At 38.2% G+C, this 22,500-nt stretch overlaps 2 protein-coding genes across 2 annotated transcripts in view; both read right to left on the bottom strand.

The window, feature by feature from the left end:
- Positions 1-9,295, bottom strand: part of LOC109085260 (coronin-2A-like) — a 10,225-nt gene extending 930 nt beyond the window's left edge. The window contains exons 1-12 of the mRNA XM_042766147.1: positions 9,263-9,295; positions 8,588-8,755; positions 7,084-7,200; positions 6,776-6,934; positions 5,192-5,371; positions 4,698-4,814; positions 3,494-3,598; positions 3,313-3,409; positions 1,692-1,804; positions 1,492-1,582; positions 174-379; positions 1-99 (exon numbers count right to left, since the gene is read on the bottom strand). The exon at positions 1-99 is cut by the window's left edge and continues 930 nt beyond it. Coding sequence (XP_042622081.1) covers positions 1-99; positions 174-379; positions 1,492-1,582; positions 1,692-1,804; positions 3,313-3,409; positions 3,494-3,598; positions 4,698-4,814; positions 5,192-5,371; positions 6,776-6,934; positions 7,084-7,200; positions 8,588-8,755; positions 9,263-9,295 — 1,485 coding nt within the window. The remainder of the gene's footprint in view (positions 100-173; positions 380-1,491; positions 1,583-1,691; positions 1,805-3,312; positions 3,410-3,493; positions 3,599-4,697; positions 4,815-5,191; positions 5,372-6,775; positions 6,935-7,083; positions 7,201-8,587; positions 8,756-9,262) is intronic.
- A 10,644-nt stretch (positions 9,296-19,939) lies between these two features.
- Positions 19,940-22,500, bottom strand: part of LOC109081844 (general vesicular transport factor p115-like) — a 19,870-nt gene continuing 17,309 nt past the window's right edge. The window contains exons 18-21 of the mRNA XM_042766139.1: positions 22,125-22,326; positions 21,029-21,106; positions 20,731-20,946; positions 19,940-20,652 (exon numbers count right to left, since the gene is read on the bottom strand). Coding sequence (XP_042622073.1) covers positions 20,569-20,652; positions 20,731-20,946; positions 21,029-21,106; positions 22,125-22,326 — 580 coding nt within the window. The 3' untranslated portion in view covers positions 19,940-20,568. The remainder of the gene's footprint in view (positions 20,653-20,730; positions 20,947-21,028; positions 21,107-22,124; positions 22,327-22,500) is intronic.

Here is a 22,500-nt window from a genome sequence, read left to right as displayed (position 1 = left end):
GATCTCCAGCTCCAGCTGTTTAATCCGCACGTCCTTCTGGTGCAGCTGCTCCTTCAGCCTCCGGATGTCTTCCTGCTGCTTATAAAACACCTGTCGTAACTACAGGCAGAGACACGCATTAGAGGACAGCATGAAAACACCTTACACCTGACAGTTGAAGCTACGCAGCGCACCTCGTTCTCTGTTCCTGGAGGAGAGCAGTGCGTGCAGTCCAGCTGTCCGTTGCTGACGTGGCTTGTGGAGCTGCTGTCTTCGTCTGTGGACGTCGGGGATCCGTCCAGACGTTCCTGAATCAGCGGTGAGAGTCCTGGCTGACCGCGGGGGTGCTCCGCAGATGAGTCCAGTTCACTCCCAGGCCTCAGAGACATCATCACAGGACCTGCGGAGCAGAAGCACCATCACGTCTGTTTTATTCTCTCAATCACTGCTCTATTATTTCTAGAACATCTGTAGCTATAATGCACACACTCTTAAAAATAAAGGTGCTTCACAATGCCATACGAGATCATTTTTATGTCTAAATGGTTCCATAAAGAACCTTTAACATCTGAAGTTCTCTGTGGTGAAAGAAGGTTCTTCAGATTTATAAAAAAGGTAAGAAAGAGATGCTTCTTTAACCCTTTAACTGTCACGCCCCATTTTTTAAAATAGGCATTAAAGTGCACTATTCAAACTTAAATTGTTGTATTTTATGAACACTTTGGAATATAGACCTAAGGTTGGTCTCTTTTAAAAGAAGAAAATTTGCAGATTTTGGCAAAAGTGGAATTTTTCAAAAATTAAAGTATCAAAAAGTTATAGAAGTTTAAATGTACTGTAAATAAAATGCGCTATATTAATTTTATTATATTTTATTTATTATAAATATTTTACATAACAGGTTTTACTCTAAAATTGGTATACAATTAAAGCCATGTGTCTAAATAAGTTATGTTCCAAATTTGAAGTTGATATGAAAAAAAGATTTTATTTGGAGCGTCATACCACAAACAGCCACTGGGAGCCATCAAAACTCCTTTGAATTCTGTTTAATGAATTTTTCTCTAGATTTCTCTGTCAATTTTACTTCTATCTCAAAATAACCACCAAATATCAAAGAATTTATCAAAGAATTGAGATTTATCATAGTTTCCACAAAAATACATTAAGCAGAACTGTTAAACACAACTATTATTATTAAAATTGATGATAATCAGAAATGTTTCTTGAGCAGCAAATCATCATATTAGAATGATTTCTGAAGATCACGTGACACTGAAGACTGGAGTAATGATGCTGAAAAACTGGATTCATAATAATAATGATGTTTTTTGATCAATCAAATTAAGCCTTGGTGAGCATAAAAGGTCAAAATATCAATAAAAATCGTATGTTTTTACTAGTGTTCTGTCTTTATCATCCTCATTTCTCCTAATAATTATTTCTCTTTGGACACGCTGGTTCGAGGGTTATCAAATGCTGACAGAAAACTCTCTTTTCTAAGAGACTGACCTTTGTCTAGTCCAGCGATCCACTGCTCCGCGGTCACAGCGGCTCTGTTCCCGGCGGTCATGGGGTAGATGTCCTCCTGATAGGACTCTGACTGCAGAACAGAACACAAGAACATCTCATGAAGGAAATCCTGGAGGACGAGGCCCGCGCTGGTTTGAGGATCTGTGTGTATCTGAATTCACGTGTGAGCAGGTTTATACCCTTCGTGGAACGATCATGGACAGAGGCTCTACGAGGCTCTTGGTTGTCACCAGTTTGTAGAATCTGAAGATTTCACAGGAGCACACATCAAGGCCTCTCTTCGGCATGACTCCTGGAAGAGAACGCAAAGACGTCTGAGGATGAGAAAAACACCCGTGTGAACAGGAAGTACATCTTAGCAGAATACTTTTTTAGGGAAATAGTACAGTGTGATCTGAATGTATTGTTTTTGGAAGAAAATGCATCATAGTTTAGTTTTAATTTATATTAAATGCAATTAGCTGCTCCTTTTTTTGACCCAATTAAGTAGGACTTTTTTATATGTAATTTTATAATTCTAATGTCTCTGAAATGTAGTATGTCATGTTTTTTAAATATATTTGTAATGACACATTTGAAATCATACTTGACTGAAGTTGCAATTATATCAAATATATGAACTGTATATTAACGTTACAGGTCAAATTAAATAACACACTAGTTATAATTACAATCAAGTATTATAAATGAGCTTAAGTATGTTAGCCAACACATCATAAAGTATGACAAAATATTAAAACTTCATGATTTAAAATGTACTTAAACCTTTAATTTGACATTATTACAAAGTGCGCTTTTAAAAGTGTGCTTAAGTGTGTTAGGAGACAGTCCCTTTGAGCACACTTAAGTGGCCTTTACTTCATTAATATTATTTCATCTGCAAGCACTGTTTGTTTTAATATACTTCTAAGATTTGAAGTACACTACAAGTGCACACTGCATGCAATTAAGTGCACTTCTTTTTCACAAGGGCACAGTTAAAACATATTTGCACACTTAATGTAAATGTCATTGCATTAGAATAAAATGACAAAGTGTCATCCGCAGCTAAATGATGCTAGAGCTATTCTGAGAATCATCTTTTAGATGTAAAAAGTATTAGAATGAACACTTTTCTTCTTTGACTAATCAAATATAATGATTGAAGCGAGTCATTTTCTATCAAGTTCAGAGTAAACAGCTCAGTACATTAAACTATGAACAGTCTTTTCACTTTTTGATAAAAGTTTGACTGTGTGGTATGTTTTGTGTTCACAGCTATAACAAAATCATTATTTATGTAGTATAGTGTGTGTGTGTGTGTGTGTGTGTGTGTGTGTGTGTGTGTGTGTGTGTGTGTGTGTGTGTGTGTGTGTGTGTGTGGGTGTGTGTGTGTGTGTGTGTGTGTTTGTGTGGGTGTGTGTGTGTGTGTGGGTTGTGTGTGTGGTGTGTGTGTGTGTGTGTTGTGTTGTGTGTGTGTGTGTGTGTGTGTGTGGGTGTGTGTGTGTGTGTGTGTGTGTGTGTGTGTGTGTGTGTGTGTGTGTGTGTGTAAAACATAGTATAGTACAGCACTTCTCTGACACCTAAAGCATTTAAAGTATTGACTTACCAAACCTGAGAAGTGACAGAAATGTTAAAAACTGCAGCACGGATGAACCAGCTTTAAATCATCTATACTATTCAAACACTGTCGAGTTTGACCTGAACTGCCCATTTGTCTACTTATGCAATGAGAAAGAAAGTTGAAATGTGGTAATAGAATTAAGATGAATTGTTGTTATGTGTATGTTTTTGTGTTTTGTGTATACATGTAGTCCTCACCCATTCCCTTCTGTGGCAGAAGAGAGCGGTATTCGGTCAGATAGTGCACATATGGCTTCTCTGGGCTGATTTCATAGTATCTGATATTTCCATCACCCTAAAGATTAAAGGAGCATTGTGTTATCCATTAATACAGTTCTATAACACTGCTAATCTGGGAGTCCAGGTTATATGCACTCACTTTTCCAGCTATGTAAAGCATGTGTGTGTCAGGATCATAGAAAGGGAAGAGAACCCCAGAGGAGCCGTCCAAGTTCTCGGAATAAGACGACTGAGAGAGGTCCTCCTGCAGAACACACACACACATACAGATACACACACACACAGACACACACATAGACACACACACACACACACACACACATACAGATACACACACACACACACACGCACACACACATACAGACACACACACACACACACACACACACTACCACACACACACACACACACATACAGACACAGGAACACACACACACACACACACACAGACACACACACACACACACACACACACACATACAGACACAGGAACACACACACATACAGACACAGGAAACACACACACACACACACACACACATACAGACACGCATATGCGCGCACACACACACATAAAAATATTAACGTTATTACAAACACAAAAATTAGATGCAGATTTAACTCTTGATCAGTCATGATTAGCACAGTCAGAAATTAACCAGGGCTTGAGGTAAAAAAACAAAAAACACTAAAAGTGACACATTTTCCCAGATATTTAAATGTGGAGACAGATAAGAAATCACATTTTTGACTGTGTGTCTCAAAATAATAAATAAAAATAAATAAAACAACGTTTTACTGATTGTGAAAACATTTTAGATAATTTTTAAAAAGTTCTATCCTTTTAACTAAATGGCCTATAAACAATTTGTTTGTATGTGTGTGTGTGTGTGTGTGTGTGTGTGTGTGTGTGTGTGTGTGTGTGTGTGTGTGTGTGTTTAACTGTTTTTGGGGTCATGAGGTCAAATATTTTATTTTTTTGGTCAGCAAGCATGAATTAAATTGATCAAAATTGAAAGACATTGTTACAAAAAGTATAAAATGTTCATAAAATTACATTTTAATGTAACACATTAATGTTTATAGAATTTTTGATCAATAAATTTTAAGTATTACAATAAGTATTTTTGATTTCTAACGGAATGTGATTAGACAAGAAACGTTAGCCATACAAATAAGAGTTCATGTGCTCATTATTTTAAAACATCATTTGTTTTGTAGGTAACAGGGTAACCACAATAGCTGAGATTGAGAGTTTACTGAATGAATGAAAATGAAAATTTGCAACCCGAAACGAAGATGTGGTCTGTGTGTTTTGTAGTATGACTTCATAAAGCCCCTACCTGATCCCAAAGTGCAATCTGACGATGTTTCCAGTGTGAATTACCCGTGGAGAGGAGCATTTTCAGGTTTCCAAGAAATAGCACTTTACTGGCTTTGTGTGTTTTGCAGTTACTCTCCTGAAATCACACATTACTCTTCAGTGAGATTTAGAAATAAATGCACACTCTCTTTCTTTAGAAACATACTTGGTAAAACAAATCCATCCCCCATGTGCTGTAAAATGAAATAAATCATGAACTGAAGTCATGCATACATCAAAATCAAATAAAGATGCAAGAGTTTCTTTAAAATGTTTGAGACATGAAAGCTTTTTTTTTTTTTAATTAAATTCATTTCTGTGTAAGTACACATACGATATGCTCATGATTAAAATCAAGTGGAGCAAGAATTACTGATGGACTCGGTTAAAGTTGTATGGAAATGAAGTGGGCTCCACCTAATAACATGTGCCTCAAAACAGCCTGTGTGTGACAGAGAGAGAAGAACCTGAGACCTGTAACAGGACGCCGCTGCGTGGATCAATCACGCGGATCTTCTTGTCCTTGCAGGACGTGGCCAGTCTGCTGCCGTCTGTGTTGAAGGACATGGACAGAACCACATCTGAGTGCACACTGATGGAGCGCACAGGGTTCTTGATCACCTGTTCAGGAACGTCCAGCTTCCACACCAGAACCTGCACATCAACACACCAACAAACACACACTTAAAGGGAAATGCATACGAAGACAAGAAACAGTGATGCTTAAAGCCGCTTTTGTTCAAAAGCGCTGGTGTAAATGCACAGAGTCATCATAAACTTACTATGACCAGAAATCATCATCTAGAAACAATGAATCAGACTGGAATGAAAAAGCATCCAAACACAAGAAGCATTCAGAAAACAAATACTTTCAATAAGAGTGACTGATAATGTCTGCTGTAATGGACATCAGCACTTTTGCAGCGCTGCTTGTCCAAATAATTACTGGATAATAATTTATTCACAAGATTGCTCAGCTTCTCTTCCAATATTAACAAGGTCACCACAGACTTTTGGGTCTCTTTCAGGTTATTAATTAAATATACCAGTGGTTCACAACTAAATAGTAACTCCTAATGGTATATAAAGACTATTAGACCCTGATATTCCTAAGATGTGCTTCTCTGGTTGCTACTTTTACACACAAATGTAGCGTTACTGTGCTTGTTTGGTTTATGTTTGTTTATGTATTTATGCTGTATCCTCTGCTGGAGACAGGAGCGGTTCAAGGGTGTCAGAATACACAGGACACACTTCAAATAAAATATGATAAAATTAAAACTACACAGTATATATTGTTTGAAAGAGACAAGTATAACTAAACACACAGTCTCTATACCCTTGTTTTTAAGGAGCTCTCACACATGCATTTAGACTGCACTCACAAATTACATAAATAATGTTATGAGATTAATGTTTTAAATATAAAATTTGTAATATAGAAATACAAAAGGATAGAAAAAATAGAATGATACCTTTAAAAAAAAAAATTCACTTAAAATTGCCAGTAGGTGGCAGCAGACCGCTGTCTTAATGAGTGAGTCATTGAGTCATTTATTCAATGATTTGTTCAAAAACACAGATTCATTCAGTAAAAAATACTGCTGTGTGTTGCAACATGGCTTTGTTCGGAACCATTTTCTTTAGGGACAAATAAAGATGATATTTCCTACAGTTTAAAATGAATTAATGTTAACGACGTGTTTATTGGATTGTTGGCCTGACACAAAGAAAAGTCTGATCTCATTGGCTGGACTTCTTATCGACGGCTGACCAGTCCACACGAAGGACGAGTCTCAGAGATATAAGATTTCTTTCTTATCAGAATATATTTAAGTACACACACTCAACCAATACAACTATTTAGTCTCCGGCCACACTGGAAAGGAAGTGAAAGATTCTAAACTTTAGCATGATCACGCATGATAGCGTGCGTCTGGTGACGTGTGAAAAGAGATCATTATCACTGTGAATATTTCAGATGTCTTCCTTGGGGCCAGTTCCCTGAAATCCAGTCTGTCTTCATTCCATGACAAAATATGTGTAGAGTTTAAGCACCTGGTAATCATATCCAGTGCTGAAGATGATGTTGTTGGCGGGGGAACGGGGGGGGTGCCACTCAATGAGGCCGACGCGGCGTGAATGACCCTGAAGCTCCTTCCAGGGAACCGTGATGTTCTTCACAACTCCATGTTCAGGGATATCCCAGATCTTCACCTGTACAACAAACATGACCACACATGATACGCCGTACACATGTGAAAACTAAGTTAAGCGGTATCAGGAACATGCAAGCTACTGGACTGAAGGTAGAAAGTCGGACATGAGATCATCAGATGTGTGAGTGCACGCTTGTCCAGACTTACTGTGGTGTCCTCTGAACAAGATGCTATGCTGAAGTCATTAAAGGGATTCCATTTGATGTCAAGTACATTGCTTCTGTGACCAGAAACTTTTGGATGATGAGGGTCGACCTTGCCAGTCTGAGAACACACACAACGATACTCCGTTATTTGTGTAAAAACAGTCTTGAGCACCAATTCAGCATATTAGAATGATTTCTGAAGGATCTTATGACACCAAAGACTAGAGTACTGAATATTCAGCTTTACCGTTATATATATATATATATTAAACATAAATCTCACTAATTGCATGTTAAAACAAGTGAAAACATTGGTGAGAACACTTACATTCGATTATGGATTCCACATAAAAGTTGCAATGTTGCTTCTCAATCTCTTTTTTAAACATATATTTGAATATTTTACTAAAAACAAGACACAGATTAGACGGAAACAGGACTGTTTGCTAAACTAAAATCTAAGTCATTGCAAGTTTGACTAAGAGTCATAGCATAGAAATGTGTTTGCAAAAGACACAAGTCTCAACAAGGAGAACATCCTCTAGTAGCCCAAAAACAATTACGTCACACAAATGTCTCAGCTGACGAAACATCATTTTTCATATCTAAACTAGCAACTGTGGCCATTGTTTCTGGACCGTTCTGAACTTGTTATGTGCGGTCAGACCATTTTACATGTTGTGTGCTACTAAAGTGCATTTTATCGTACACTTGTTTATCAACTTTATCAGCATCATTGCAGGACATTTTGTCATTAAAAAACACTGACATATTTTGCTGATACAAACTAATGTCAACCTCAGCTGAAAATACATAGAATTAAAAATGACATTATATCTGGGCAAGTGTGCACATCCCATTCTCCACTTCAAGAACAAAACCCACTTAAGTTAACACTAAAAGAATAGTACTTTCTTAGACAACCTTCGTGTTTGGGGGAAGGAGAAGAGACAGATGATACAGAAAGATGCCTCAAGGCATTCATGGAACCTGTGCCATTCTTGAGACATGAGGTAATGAGTGAGCTAAAGTGTGTCAGAACAGGAACACGTGCAGGAGTGTGTGTGTGTGTGTGTATGTGTGTGTGTGTGTGTGTTTTTTTTTTTTTTTTTTTTTTTTTTTAACAGAAAGAAAGAGTGTGAGAAGCTATTTTTGTATGTTAGGCTGTAAAATAATAGAAGCTTGTTAATATGCTTTTAATTTAACGATCCAATACCCTGAAAAACGACACAATATCCTTAAACTCGCAACACTTTCCTTAACTTGAACAAATATTCACAAAATTACAAAAATAAACAAACAAACAATAAATTTGTCCTGCCTTTCCAAAACACATCTGTGTGTCGAAACTCTGCATGCACGATCATGACTCTAAATGAGAAATATTCACAAAATTACAAGAAGAAATAAATAGTTAACAGTAGTTAATAAGAGTTAATCGAACGTGTGTTAAAAGCACATAACACAGTCCTTCAGTATCAGTGCTAGTCACATGTTTGACTCACGTGATTGATGGACAGCACCAGGAAGGCTCCGCCGCCCGCACATTCGGTGATGACGGCGATGAAGCGAGGGTTGACAGCGCAGAGGTGATTGTCATGAACGCTACTGGTGATGGGGACACCATCATAGCAGTTCTCTTTAGTGGCCGTCTTCCCAAACACCTGTACATACTACGAAATACCATCTAGATTGAAACAGAAGACATTCAACATTACGTTTGGAAAAAGACATAAACAGAGAAAAAACTTGCATCAAAATTTTTTAACCTTAAAAATATCTAAAAGTGGCTCCCAGTATTTTTCTGTGTAAGAAGATTAGAAGGGCTTTTCAGGGCCGATGCTGATTGTTATAGATCAAGTAAGCCGATAACCGATATTTTAAACTGATATATATGTCTGGTGTAAAAAAAAAATAAAATTAAAGAAAAAAATAACAACAACAACTCCTACAAAAAAATATTAAAAATGCTTTTAAATTATTTTATCAGTAAATCGTTTTTGAAAATGACCGATAACCATAAAAAAGCTTATTATCAGTGCCGATAATCGGCTAACCTCTACTTGGGAGCATTTCTTATCAGTTCATAATATATCAATTGCTTTAATAATCTTATCATCAAATCACATAAAAAAGAGCTTGACCTGACCTGGGGGTCAGGACTTGGCTTTAACCATCACCCAATAATCCCCTCCTAGAAACACCCTCAACATCCCTGATTTATAGATTTTGATGCTGCCATTATGATATTGTAATTTTTATTATTTTAATATGATATGTTATGGAGTGTAACAAAAAGTGAGCGCAATAATGTTGACAAAAATTATTCAGCTTTATAAACAGGTGATGTTAGTGTCCCACACAATTCATAACATACAGTCATCCGTTCGCATTTATATATTAATACCATTAAATTTCCACATTTTCTAAAAAAGGACACTGGGCATAAAAAATATAACAGTGTTTTTTCAATAAATACAGTAAATATATATGAGCAAGATCACACTGGTAGCTGTGTGATATCGCTCTATATCAGCACGGCTGTGATCCGGCTGTAGGTAATACAACATATATTCAGAAATCATTCTAATATGCTGATTTGCTGCTCAAGAAACATTTCTGATTATTATTAATGTTGCAAAAAGCTGACGAATATTTTTGTGGAAACTGTGATATATTTTTTTTTGTTTCTTTAATGAACGAAAAGTTCAAATTAATCAAAGTAAAAAAAATATATATATACAAATTAATCAATTATCATTAGACTTGCATATTATTGAAAACTGCACAATTTCACAGAAAGTTGCACAGAATTCCACTAAATTCTACTGTCATTCAAAAATATCTACACATATCCGTGTCCCAAGTCCCTTTAAATGCAATGCATCCTGGAATGAGAATGGGGCGGGGAGGGGGGGGGGCAGCTTTGAACATGACTCCATACTAAAACATACTGAAATCAGTTTGAGAGCATATGGAATATATGAGCAATGCTCTGTGGCAAGTTTAATTTTTAATTTTTTTAAGCCCTGTAAAAATTAACAAAGTAATGAATTAATTAGCTATCATCTATCTTGGTTGATGTCAACAACAACAATAGATATAAAAATAATCATAACAATACCACAACCTTCTTATTAACGTTTGAAGAACAAATATAGAATAACTAAACATGAAAGGTAGACGTCATCCAGACAGAATGCAGAGCATGGCACTTAAATTCATCTTTCTGGATGAAGCTTAAAATGATTTTTTCCTTTTGTTTGTAGCTTTTGCCAGGTGTCACATTAACTAACAGTGTCTTTATGTCAATTACTACACATAATATTGATATTACATGATATTAACAACAACAAAAAAAAGTTTAAGCCTTGAAATACAAATAGTCATAAAAACAACAGTAACAGTATATAAATAATAGTATAGTATGTATTATAATATACTCCATCTTTCCAAACCCCATCTGGCTTGAAATGGACTAATATAGTTTTTAAAGATCTCAACGGCTCATTTATCTGAATCACAGTGTAACGTCATTGTGGAAACTACTCACCCTGTCTGTGCTGAGCGCACGGAGACCTGAGAGAAAAGAGAGGTGAAGACACAGAAATAAAAGTGCAGAGAAGATCCAGGCAGAGTTACTCCATTTCAGATCTTGTGTAAAACATCACAGACAAAGAAGGAAGAAAATCCACATAAAGGCAGTAAGAAAAGCAGATGTGAAACTTCTGCCCTGTAGCCTCAGTGAATGTGGACAGAACGTCCAGTGTGTGTGTGTGTGTGTGTGAGAGAGAGAGAGAGCAAACCTAAGCAGTAAGAGATCGTGTGCACACTCCCTAAATAGGCGGCTCCCAGCCGAGGGCCAGGTGTGAAGGAAACACAGGACAAACTCGTCACACTGATTTCCTGAACATTAATTACTGGAGCTACTGTGACACAATGTCTCAATATGTTCATTTTTAATAAACATTTTATATTCATGCATTTGGTTTGAGATCATATTTATGTGCAATAAGCAACTACTTAATAGCAAGAATCGGTCCTTAAAATAAAGTGTTATTTAACATTCTAATAAACAGCCAAATGTATCAACATTTTCACTAGAACTTTTATTAAAATGCATGAAAAAGTCCCACAAGGACTTCCGAAAGGATTCAAATCACTGCAATATTCACAACTTTGCTTAATTCGGTGGGATCATCACTTATTTATTCCATGGAGCTGTAGTGCGATGACTTTTTTTCTATTGATCTTTTTATTTTTGCTCTAATTAGCTTCTTCATTCCTTTGGATGTGCGTGCTTCTGTTCATTATCTTTTCCAACAGAATGCATCATGAATATTTGACATATCACCCATTCTTTGTGGTGTTCAAGTCTGAATCTGTCTGCTGCGAGAAAGACGTTTCACCTGAGCAGAAGTCAAAGCTGTTTTTCTGTGTGACTGTACAACAAGGAAAGTTCTGGCATTATCGAGCGTTATCTGAACACAGAAGAGAAATATGTTTAGGCTTTGTAAAGAAGCAGGGTAACACAAATACACGGGAGATGAGGACTGGAGTCATACAGGTGGGAGAGTTACTGGATGCAACTCAATATAAGGAGAGTAAACACACACACACACACACACACACAGACACACACCACACACACCACACACACACACACACACACACACACACTCAGCTTTAGTCTGAAAGAGCAGACGGAAGTTGGAGAATTATCACTTCTATCAAATGAGTTCAAAGGTAAGTTAGTAACTGAACACCTGCGAGGCATAAGATGACAGGAATCGCTGAAACATCTTTTTGCTGACTTGCCGCAAACAAACGTCAGTCACTGAAAAACGAGTTCACACTACCATTAGGGATGAGTTCAGGCTCTGTTCTCCAAGCAATTAGAGAGCAGCTCGACATGCACCTTTCTAGAAGCCCGAAGCGCTGACTAATGTGCAGAGACTACAGACACCACGCTGATGAGGACAAGCTCTACGGCTCCAGACCCTTCAGTCTGGAAAGGTGTTTGATCTTGAATGGGAAGATCTGCATTTTGACAAAACACCACTTGGTTTCAGTTTCTGTGCCATTGAGACCTCACTAAATCCTGACTGTGTGGATGGGCCACTGTCTTTGACTGTTGTTACGTTAATTGCCCTTAAAATGTTGAGAAAGACTGTGTTTTGACATGATAAATGTGGGCTCTCTGGGAGCCTGTTTATCTTGTCTCAACTCTTCATTCTTGCAGAAAAGGTCTTTAGGTGAAGTTTGATCTGGAATGAGGACAGGAGGGCATGCCCTGAACAAATAATGACAAAAACGAGCAACGTTATTGCTTTATTGCACCAACACAAGATCATGAAGCTAAATCAGTAACAGTATCTGTTGACTGACACCCTGAAGTCCAAAAATAAGCTAATGATGTGAAAGCAATAAGATGTTAATCACAGCTTTCAACACACAATGTTACATTTAATATCATGTCAGTGTATGTGTCATCAAAAAAGTAAATGTGATTATTAAATAAATAAAACAGCATGATACAATGCAATTATTTCAGCACAATAGTATTTAATTTTTCTTGCATGTTTCACAACATTTGCAAAGTGAAATATCCAGTCAGTGGCACTAACAGTGTGTTCAGCTTCATCAGAAGTAGAATACTCAAAAACCTCTACAATGTAAAAAATTAATCATGGGCCTTGTAATTTTCATTAAAGAAATTAAGGTGAGGACAACCCCCGACCACAACCCCCCCCCACCCCCCCACCTAAGGTGTTGTATTTAAATTAAGGTGAAATAAAAATGCTGTGGATTTCATTAAAGAAAGGGGGGGGGGATTGTGAATTTAGTGTTGCATAGAAAATAATCCTGCGGACTTTTTATAATAATAAAACCCAAAGGAGTTCTTTACCTCCGACAAAGAACTTCCCTACCCCTCAGGAGGGGGGGGGACTTTTTCAGTTCCCCTAGGGCTGCTTGACCATTTCCCCCCACCACAACAAGGAAATGGAACTGATTAAACTAAAAATAATTAAGGGAAAAGAAAGGTCCTGGCCTATTTATTTTAAGAGAATTAGCTCTCACATCTTTTTGCAGTTTTATTTTAGAGGTTATTGTTAGTTCCCCGCATGCTTTGCACCTGTGGCTGGAAATAGAGAGTAAATTTTGAATGAAATGCTACTTTATTTTTTGAGTGAAACGGAAGGCATCTAATGTTTTAATGTTCAGTTTACGTTTGGACATTTGTGTAAGAGTTTCTGTTGTACATTGAAGTTTCCATTTGCACAGTGCAATCGTTACCACTGTGCAGAAGAGTAGAGCTTTGTGGTTATGGTTATACCTCCTCTAAGGCATTCTACGTGCCTTGTTTATAATGAGCAGTAGCTTTGTTAGTGCTCTTAGTGCCGTACTTTTCCAGCATTGCTCAAGTAGTTTCCTACTTGAGTTGATTGGCGTATACAGTCTTGTAAATGTATAAAATAACAGAATACAAACAGAACCTATTTAAAATCACAGAACTTTTGAGAACAAATAAACTTAAAATAAATGAGCAAATTTCCCTAATTATATTAAATTCGTTGGGTCATAGATTAATTAATTTAGGAGATTTCACATGATTTATTCAGGTAGGTTCCATTATAAAATCAAGCCCTGAAGGTTTGTGAAAAAACTACTCAAAAAATTATGTGTAATATTGTTACCTTATTTTTTTTAAGTAAATAGCTCATTAGATTTTTTACAGTGTATTTGGGACTAGTGGGAGCCGAATCGGCGATCTATCTTTGTGTTTGATGAAATCATTAAAGTGAGCAGCAGTATGGCACTGCATGTGTTGAGTAAGGAATCATGTAAATGCATTACCAGCGCACTAAATTTGCATAGCTCTTTCTTTCTTTTTTCCCTCTCTCTCTTAAAAAGTGGGAACATTCGATTTGACTTTCAAAGCTTGCATTTGAATTTCCCTCTTAAGAGAAAAACCAGGCTTCGGAGGCTCACCAAGCTGGAAAGAGTAATGAAAGAGCAAAACAAAATATGAATATTAGTCAGAGCTGTGCAACATCAGTCGAAGTTCACAAACTCTATCACGTGTTATATGATGTTTGCAGCATGTGTCACACACAAACTAACTTCATGATGTGAAGGAGCATGGCTTCTTCAAAGGCTCAGCGCTCAGTATTTTTGCAGTTTATTGGCTGACTGTACCTGGCTACTTTTGTGTAAAAACTGCTGGTTTTCAAATATGTCAGTATTAACAACATAACAAAAATATGATTTCTCCCCCAAACTGATGCTGAAAGCGAAGACATGAGTCTGTACTCTCTAATTTCTTGTATTAAATTAATTATATCTAATATAATAATAAAACATTGTATATAAAATGAAAAACAAATAACAATAAAAAGAAAAAAAGAAAAAATATTTATATAAATAATGAACGTCTACTGTATTCATGACTGGTGCACCTGCCTAAATGAGGGAAACTATATCCTGATACTGCAAACAATACAGCCAGCTGCTCATCAGAACACTACAACAATCAGAAGAGCTCATGAAACCTGAAACGAAATCAATATGTTTACCAAAGCAGGGATGTGCCGCACACAAACTGAGCATTACAGAGAAAAGGGGAATGTTCCTCGAGCAGCAGATCATCATATCAGAATGATTTCTGAAGATCATGTGACACTGAAGACTGGAGTAATGATGCTGAAAATACAGCTGCGCATCACAGAAATACATTACACTTTAACAGAGATTCACACAAAAAAACAGCTGTTTTACATTCTAATAATATTTCACAATTTTGGGCTATTTTTGATCAACAAATAAATGCAGCCTCCCTGTGAGCAGAAGAGACTAGTTCAATCAAAAACAAAAAATATCTTACCAGACTTTTAAACAATATTGTATAAATTACTTAACCTGATTAATCGACTATTTAACTATTTAATCTGACTAATCGACACTAAAATATTTCAAAATTGCAATATTTGCATTGCTTCAAATGGTATATTAAAACTGGATATTATATTAAAAGTAGTTGTTCAAATGAAAGTGAATCTTGAGCTTAAGTCAGGTAAGAACACCGTAGGAACAATGATACAAAAAAACACATTTACATATCGTCGCAGTCGAGTGGAAACTTTGTTTGTCCAAAAGCACTGCCACTCTCAGGAAATATAAAACATTATATTTTCTTTCTTACATTATAATATTAACATATAATTAAAGTAAACACTGAGTCACCAGAGTTGGTGTTGTGGCTTTATATATGATCAGACACTTGCATGTGCCATTATAATATTAACATTTTCTGAAAATCAAGCTCAGATAGAGTTACGAGGTTCTTGCCCATGCAGCGAATGGCATCAATATGTGTTCTGTCTGTCATTTTGTTGTTAAATACATTTAACAAAAAACAAAACAGAAGCACAATGCACAGGATATATTAAACAGTACTTTATTAGCTACACATAGACGGCAATGCAAAGACTCGTCTCCACTCTTCAGACACAAAAACCATTAGCCTTTATAGACATAGTGTTTCTTGAGTAAAGAAAACGCTGCACTTATTCAAACATCTGTTCTTTATTTACTCGTGCACAGCGAACGAGCCGAGCTCTGTCTCCGGTGGAGTTACAGGTATGAGCTTTCACTGACAGCTTAAAGATCCAATGGTGCTGGTTAATATTTGTAAAACCCACAAACAGACGTAAAGATGACCAACAGCATTGATTTAAAATAATAATTATAATGGAATACACTGCTACATTGACTGTGACCACAAAAGGCATCAAAAGAACTCCAAATATATCAAGAAAAAGATGGAAAATAATCCAAGATCTCTGAATATATCCAGATCTTGATGGAACTTTATATTTATTTTGTGAAGACAAACCCCTCCAAAAACACACTTCAAACCATTTTGTTCCAAACCTGGTTCATACCAAATATTTGCTTAAAAGTGCGAGCAACAGGATTGTTTACAACTGTCTGGTTCATTACAATCTCCAAACAGAAAGAGAGTGAATGAATCATTTGTTATTTAACCAGCACTTCAATCTAAAGTGTGAGCGCTAGCAACAGGATTGTTTACAACTGTCTGGTTCCTCAACGCAGCTTCAACCAAACCTTTTCCAGGTAAGAGAGAGATAAGCCTTCTAATTTTCTTGAATGCTTTCTATACAAATACTTTCTCTTAAGTAAAACCTAAAAACAAAACCAAAAAACAGAGTGACCATCAAAAGTCAAACTCTTCCGTCTGTGCTGTGAATGATCTCGGAGCTGTTGTGAATACACAGACAAACAGTGTCCAGGAGTGAGAAGAGAGAGAGTGTCCAGGTAAAGCCTGGACTGAAGCGTCTCTCGCGGCTCAAGGACGTGTCTGAACACGAGCACACCTCTCTCTGACACGCTTCACCCTCAGGACTCTGACACCTGGTGCTCACGAGCCGTCTTTCTTCATCTGAACTCCTCTGAGCGTCTGTCTCAGCTAAACAGAAACAGCAGCGCACTTCACTCCCTCCGTTAGTGTTAAAGACATGAATGACAGACTTTCAAGCCCAGTTCCAGTCTAGAACGTGGTCCTGACAGACAGGTGTTTTATGATAATTATTAATGATAATGATCATCTGTGTTAGTGTGTTTGAAGAGTAAATATAGAATACAGGCACAGGTTGCTTCTTTGAAGAAAAGCATCAATTGGATTCAGATTATTTAGAACAGAAGCAACGCATGGACACTTTAATGGATAGTTCATCCACAAATGAAAATGATGACTGAATATTTTAAATGAATTTCTTCATATATCTGTGTCCATTTGGATCAGTACATTAGTCAATGTTCTTGATAAAAAAACTAAAAAAAACCCCACATCCTTCATTTTACAGATGTGCGCTGAAAGCATTTGCAATAAATATATCACAGGTAATCTAACATAATAAACACAATAAAATAAAAGGTCACTTTAAAAATAAGTTTTAATTTATTGACATTAGATAAGTATTAGTTAATATGAGCTAACGTTGAAAAATAACTCTTAAGCATTTTATTACTGTGATAAAAGTATTGCTCAGTGTTAAAGTTAATGCATTAACTCAAGTTAACTAATAGAAGCTTATTGTAAAGTGTTACCAAAACGAACACAGTAGATGACACAGAGATGAGATGAAGGTTACAAGTAAACAATCTGAAAGATTAAAGTAAACCCTCTACAGTAAATTCATAGAATTATCAAGTGGACACTAATATTCCTCTAAATCATTGATGAGGCTCCTAGTCCTAATCTAGAGCAAACTACAGCTAAGTGTAAATAGAAGCATGAGTTTGCTGACCTTTGTGAAGAGAACTGAGAGGAAACCCAGATCCGCAGCAGTCTTATAACAGAGATGTGTCCGAGAGAGAGAGAGAGAGAGAGAGAGAGACTGTGGGATGAGATGCCGCAGTGTTTGAGGTGAGCATCAGCATCAGCCGTGCCCGCTTCTCCTCCCCTCTCCCCCTCTCCTCTTCTCTCCTTCTCCTTCTCCTCTCCTCTCCTGTCCTCTTCTCTCCTCCCCTCCCCCTCTTCTCTCCTCCCCCTCCTCTCTTCTCCTCTCATCCCCCTCCTCCTTCCCTCTTCTCTCTTTCTCCTCTCCTCCTCCTCTCCTCTCCTCTCCCCCTCCCTCCCTCCCTCTCCCCCCTCCCCCTTCCCCTCCTCTCCCCCTCCTCCCCGTCTTCCCTCTCCTCCCCTCCTCCCCTTCCCCCTTCCTCTCTCCCCTCCCTCCCCTTCTCCTCCCCTCTTCCCTCTCCTTCCTCTCCCTCTCCTCCCTCCCTTCCCTTCTCCTCCCTACTCCTCTCCTCCTCCTCTCCCTTTCTCCTCTCCTCTCCTCCTCCCCCTCCTCCCCGTCTCCCCTCCTCTTCTCCTCCTCCCCCTCCTTCCCTTCTCCTCCCCCTCTTCCCCTCCTCTCCCACCTCCTCCCCCTTCTCTCCTCTCCCCCTCCTCCCCTTCTCCTCTCTCCCTCCTCCCCTTCCCTCTCCCCCCCCCTTCTCCTCTCCCCCTCCCCCCCTTCTCCTCTCCCCTCTCTCCCCTCCTCCCTTCTCCTCTCCTTCCCCTCCTCCCCTTCTCTCCCCCCCCCTCCCCCCTTCTCTTCTCTCCCCTCCCCCTTCTTCTTCTCTCTCTCCCCTCTCATTCTCCGCTTCGCCTTCTCTATCTCACCTCCTCCTCTCTCTTCTCCTTTTCCTCCCTCCCTTCTCTCCTCCCCTTCTCCTCTCCCTTCTCTCCCCTCCTCCTTTTCCTTCCCCCCTTCCTCCTCTCCCCTCTCCTCTCCTCCCCTTCCTCCCTCATCTCTCTCTTGTCCTCTCCTCCCCTTCCTTTCTTTCCCTTCTCCTTCTCCTCCCCTTTTCTATACTTCCCTCTCCTTATCTCCTCTCCTTCTCCTCCCCCCTCTCCTATCCTTCCCTCTCCTCATCCTCCTCCTCTCATTCTCCTCCCCTCTCCTCCCATCCCATCTCCTCTTCTCTCCTTCTCCTCCCATCCCCTCCTTCTCCTCTCCTTATCCTATCTTCTCCTCCTCCTCATCCTGTCTCCTTCTCCTCTGCTATAAGTATAAATAATTAAGTTAACACACTGTTTACAGTATAAAATGTACACTGTATTAAATCATGGCGCTCGGAGGGCGTTTTCAAACGCGTCTGGCCAATCAATGTCTACTTATGTCAAGGGTTAGTACCAGTTGTGCTGGTTAGACCCTGCTCCGCAGTAGGAGCTAGTAAAATCGCACCCAGCTCCTGCGGTGCAAAAACACCCAAAAGTGGGTAGTTCCACAATTAGTTCTGGTATGAAAAGGTTCCTGCAGTGTGAAAGGCCCTATAGGCTACAACTTTTCCATTTTTACATTAATCTCTACATGAACAAATAATGACTTAAACATAATATTCTCATATAGACACACAAAAAAATCATATAAAACATATTGACAGCTTCTAAGAAAAATATTGTTTTCTAAGCTTTAAATCGCGATCGGCTAGAAACATCCAGCTTTAATTCAGCTCTACGTAAATGAATAATAAATCCAACGAATAATTCACATTTCTCCCGATCTTCAGTTACAAAAACTGAACATAATCACAAGAAATTAATATAAAGCATATTGACAGTTGCTGTAAGAAATATTATTCACACACTAAACTATGACTTTTCTGTTTTTCCTTGAGTGCTCCATCCTCGGATCTGCGCCTTTGAATTTAAGTTAAATAACCCATAACCTGTGTTTAAGAACCAAATATGAGCACAAAATATGTTCATCAATAAATGGAGAAATGTGCAGGATAATTGTGTAAATATAAAAACACCATAAATAATAAACACATAAATAAACTATCCGGTCAGGCTTTTCTTTTCCTATTTTTTAAATTTTCATGTAACATCTGCAACCAAGGCCTGAATTAGAGTTTTAATATTTTAATAACTTAATAAACCTTGTAATACTACGTTTTTTTTCTTTTTTAGATGTAGTTTAATCACAGAATACAGAGTTTGACCTGAGGATTTGGCCCGTGTCCCCCTGCTGGTCAGTGTTAGAAGTGCACCACTTAGTTACAATCTTTCTATTCAAAGATGTATACTCTATTCTACTGAAATAAAATGATCTGATTCTAAATGTTTTAATTGTAGTGTACAAACAGCAAATATTTAATTTTATTATAGCAGGTTTTTTTTCCCCCCAGACAGTGTTTTCTGAAAGGCTGCTTAAAGAAAAACGTTGTGACTTTTAATAAGCCTTCCTTTACAATTACAAGAATAACTCAATTTCATTCAAAATTCTATTTGTGGATATTAGCATTGGAAAAATCCTCAAATACAGCTCAAAACACCACAGACAAGCATTTATGTAGTTTATTCTGAGGAGGCTCATTTATCCATAAATTAACCAAAAACTAAATCAAATTTTGCACAATAGCTCTCCAGTTTGAGAGGAACCTGAAAGCGCCTCACATCCCATCATTCAGTGGGACTTCAGCAGTGTTTAACTGAAGAATAACACACAGTAGTGCCGACACGATCGAGTGTGTCGGATCCTGATCTGTACATATGAGCGTACGGCTGAACAATTCTGAAAACTGCTGACATGGAACAGATGAAAGAAATAGAATAACAGCAGTCCGAGCATCTAACGCAAAACAGGAAGCTTGAAGGAGATGTTAAACAGAGCAGAGATGATGAAGAGCTCTCTCTGGGGTTGATCAAACACAAATAATTCACTAGTGTTTATCATCATCATCCGGATAAACCTCAAGCTTCTTTGAAATGCAACGGGTTCAACTGTCTTCCCCTGCAAAAGAAATTCTAAAAATTAAAAAGCAGGTACGAAGAAAATAAAGAAATACGTGATTCTTCTAAAAATCAGAAGATCAGCTCTGTGGTCCGAGGCCTTCGATCTCTTTCTCTAAGTGTGCAAGAGACAGGTTAGTTTTATCAGTCTTTCACTTCCACTATACAGTCAATGCTTTTTTATTCATCACACTCTTCATCATCATCATCATCATCATCATCGTCAGACTGGTCCCTCGCATCCAGATCATCCTCATCTTCAATCTAAAGGGAAAAGTCAAATGGAGATCAAGAATAAGACTGAGGAGCTCCGACCCCCCCCAGAAAGCCAGTGTAACGTACCGTCTCTCCCAAGCCCTTGAGTCTGTGTTTGAGGCTCAGAATCTTCTGGTCCTGGTCAGCGAGCAGCATGAGAAGGTCGTCCTGCTCCTTCTTGGACTCCTGCAGCTCCTGCTGTAGCTGGCTCTTCTCCGTCTGCATGACGGCAGCTGTGCTCGAGGCCGAAGCCAGCTCCTTCTCCATCACCTCCTTCCTCTCCAGAAGAGCCTGAACCTCCTCCTGAAGGACAGACAGCAGGAGTGCTATACATGTGAAGGCACGTAAGATCAGGAAAGGTGTGCGTGATGGAAGAGCAGGTCACCTTGAGCTTCTGAGCCTCTGCTGTCTGAGCCGAGAGTCTGCTCTCTAACTCCACACAGACTCGATCCTCTCCTGGACCCTGACAGAAAGACACGACTGAACTCAGAAGCACAACCACGATCGCTCAAAGCCTCCGGGTCAGCGAGATTTTATTTATTTATTTATTTTAATTAATACTTTTATTCAGCAAGGGTGCATCAAAAGAGACAGAAAATCTGTTTACATTGCTATGAAATTAAACAAATTCTGTAAAAAATAATCCTGAAAAAAATATTCGGAACATTTATAATAATCAGAAATGTGACCCTGGAGCACAAAACTAGTCTTAAGTGTCAATTTGTGTCGAAACTGAGATTTATGCATCATCTGGAAGCTGAATAAATAATCTCTCCATTGATGTGTGGTTTGTTAGGAGGACAATATTTTGTCTGAGATACAACTATTTGAAAATCTGGAATCTGAGGGAGCAAAAAAATCTAAATATTGAGAAAATCATCTTTAAAGTTGTTCAAATGAAGTTCTTAGCAATGCATATTACTAATCAAAAATTAAGTTTTGATATATTTACAGTAGGAAATTTACAAAACATTTTCATGGAACATGATCTTTACTTAATATCCTAATGATTTTTGGCATAAAAGAAAAATCGATAATTTTAATCCCTTACAATGTATTGTTGTCTATTGTTACAAATATATCCCAGAGACTTAAGACTGCTTTTGTGCTGCAGGGTCACAAATCAGCAATATTATAAACCGTGTGACTCTGGAGAACAGATTCAAAGTAAAGTGAATAATCAAGGATAGTTCATTTAAACGTGGCTGAAAGCAAACCTCCAGATCTAAATTCACCAAATTGTTGACAAAATGTAGTGCCACAAAACCCACTTAAATCTGATTTCAATTCGCTCATTTCTGAACGGCACAGATGCCTCTTAAGCTGTACATAGATGCACAAGGTTTCCTCAAACCCTCTATCAAACCAAACAACACTACCTCAGCACCCGACACTCCTATGATGCACAAAGATACCCACAAAACCCCCTAAAACACTCTAACAGACCACAGCACACTCTCTCAGGACTGGAACACTCTTACTGTGGCGTCCGGTGCTCTGAGCAGCTCCTGTTTCTCTCTCTGCAGCTCTGTGATCTCTGCGCTCTGACTCTGCAGCTGAGCTCTCAGCAGCTCCACCTCCTGCAAACACACAACAGCTCTTTCAGAGAGTCTGCATCTAGTCGAGGAGCAGGTGCGGAATGTGCTGAAATATTCAACGTATATCACGGGGAGAAAGCTTTGACTTTACCCTCTGTAGTTCTGTGACGTCTGAAGATCCATCCCTCTACCGACTGCCCTCACCCATCCTCACGAAACAAACAAATAAAACAAACAAACAACTACTGAACAACGTCTGGGTCGGTACGATTTTTTCTATTTTTTTGGGAAGGGAAGGAAATTAATACTTCTGTTTAGC

This window comes from Cyprinus carpio, chromosome A1, assembly GCF_018340385.1.
Source record: "Cyprinus carpio isolate SPL01 chromosome A1, ASM1834038v1, whole genome shotgun sequence".
In the NCBI taxonomy this organism is placed as follows: Eukaryota; Metazoa; Chordata; class Actinopteri; order Cypriniformes; family Cyprinidae; genus Cyprinus; species Cyprinus carpio.
This window is presented reverse-complemented; position numbering and strand designations above follow the sequence as displayed.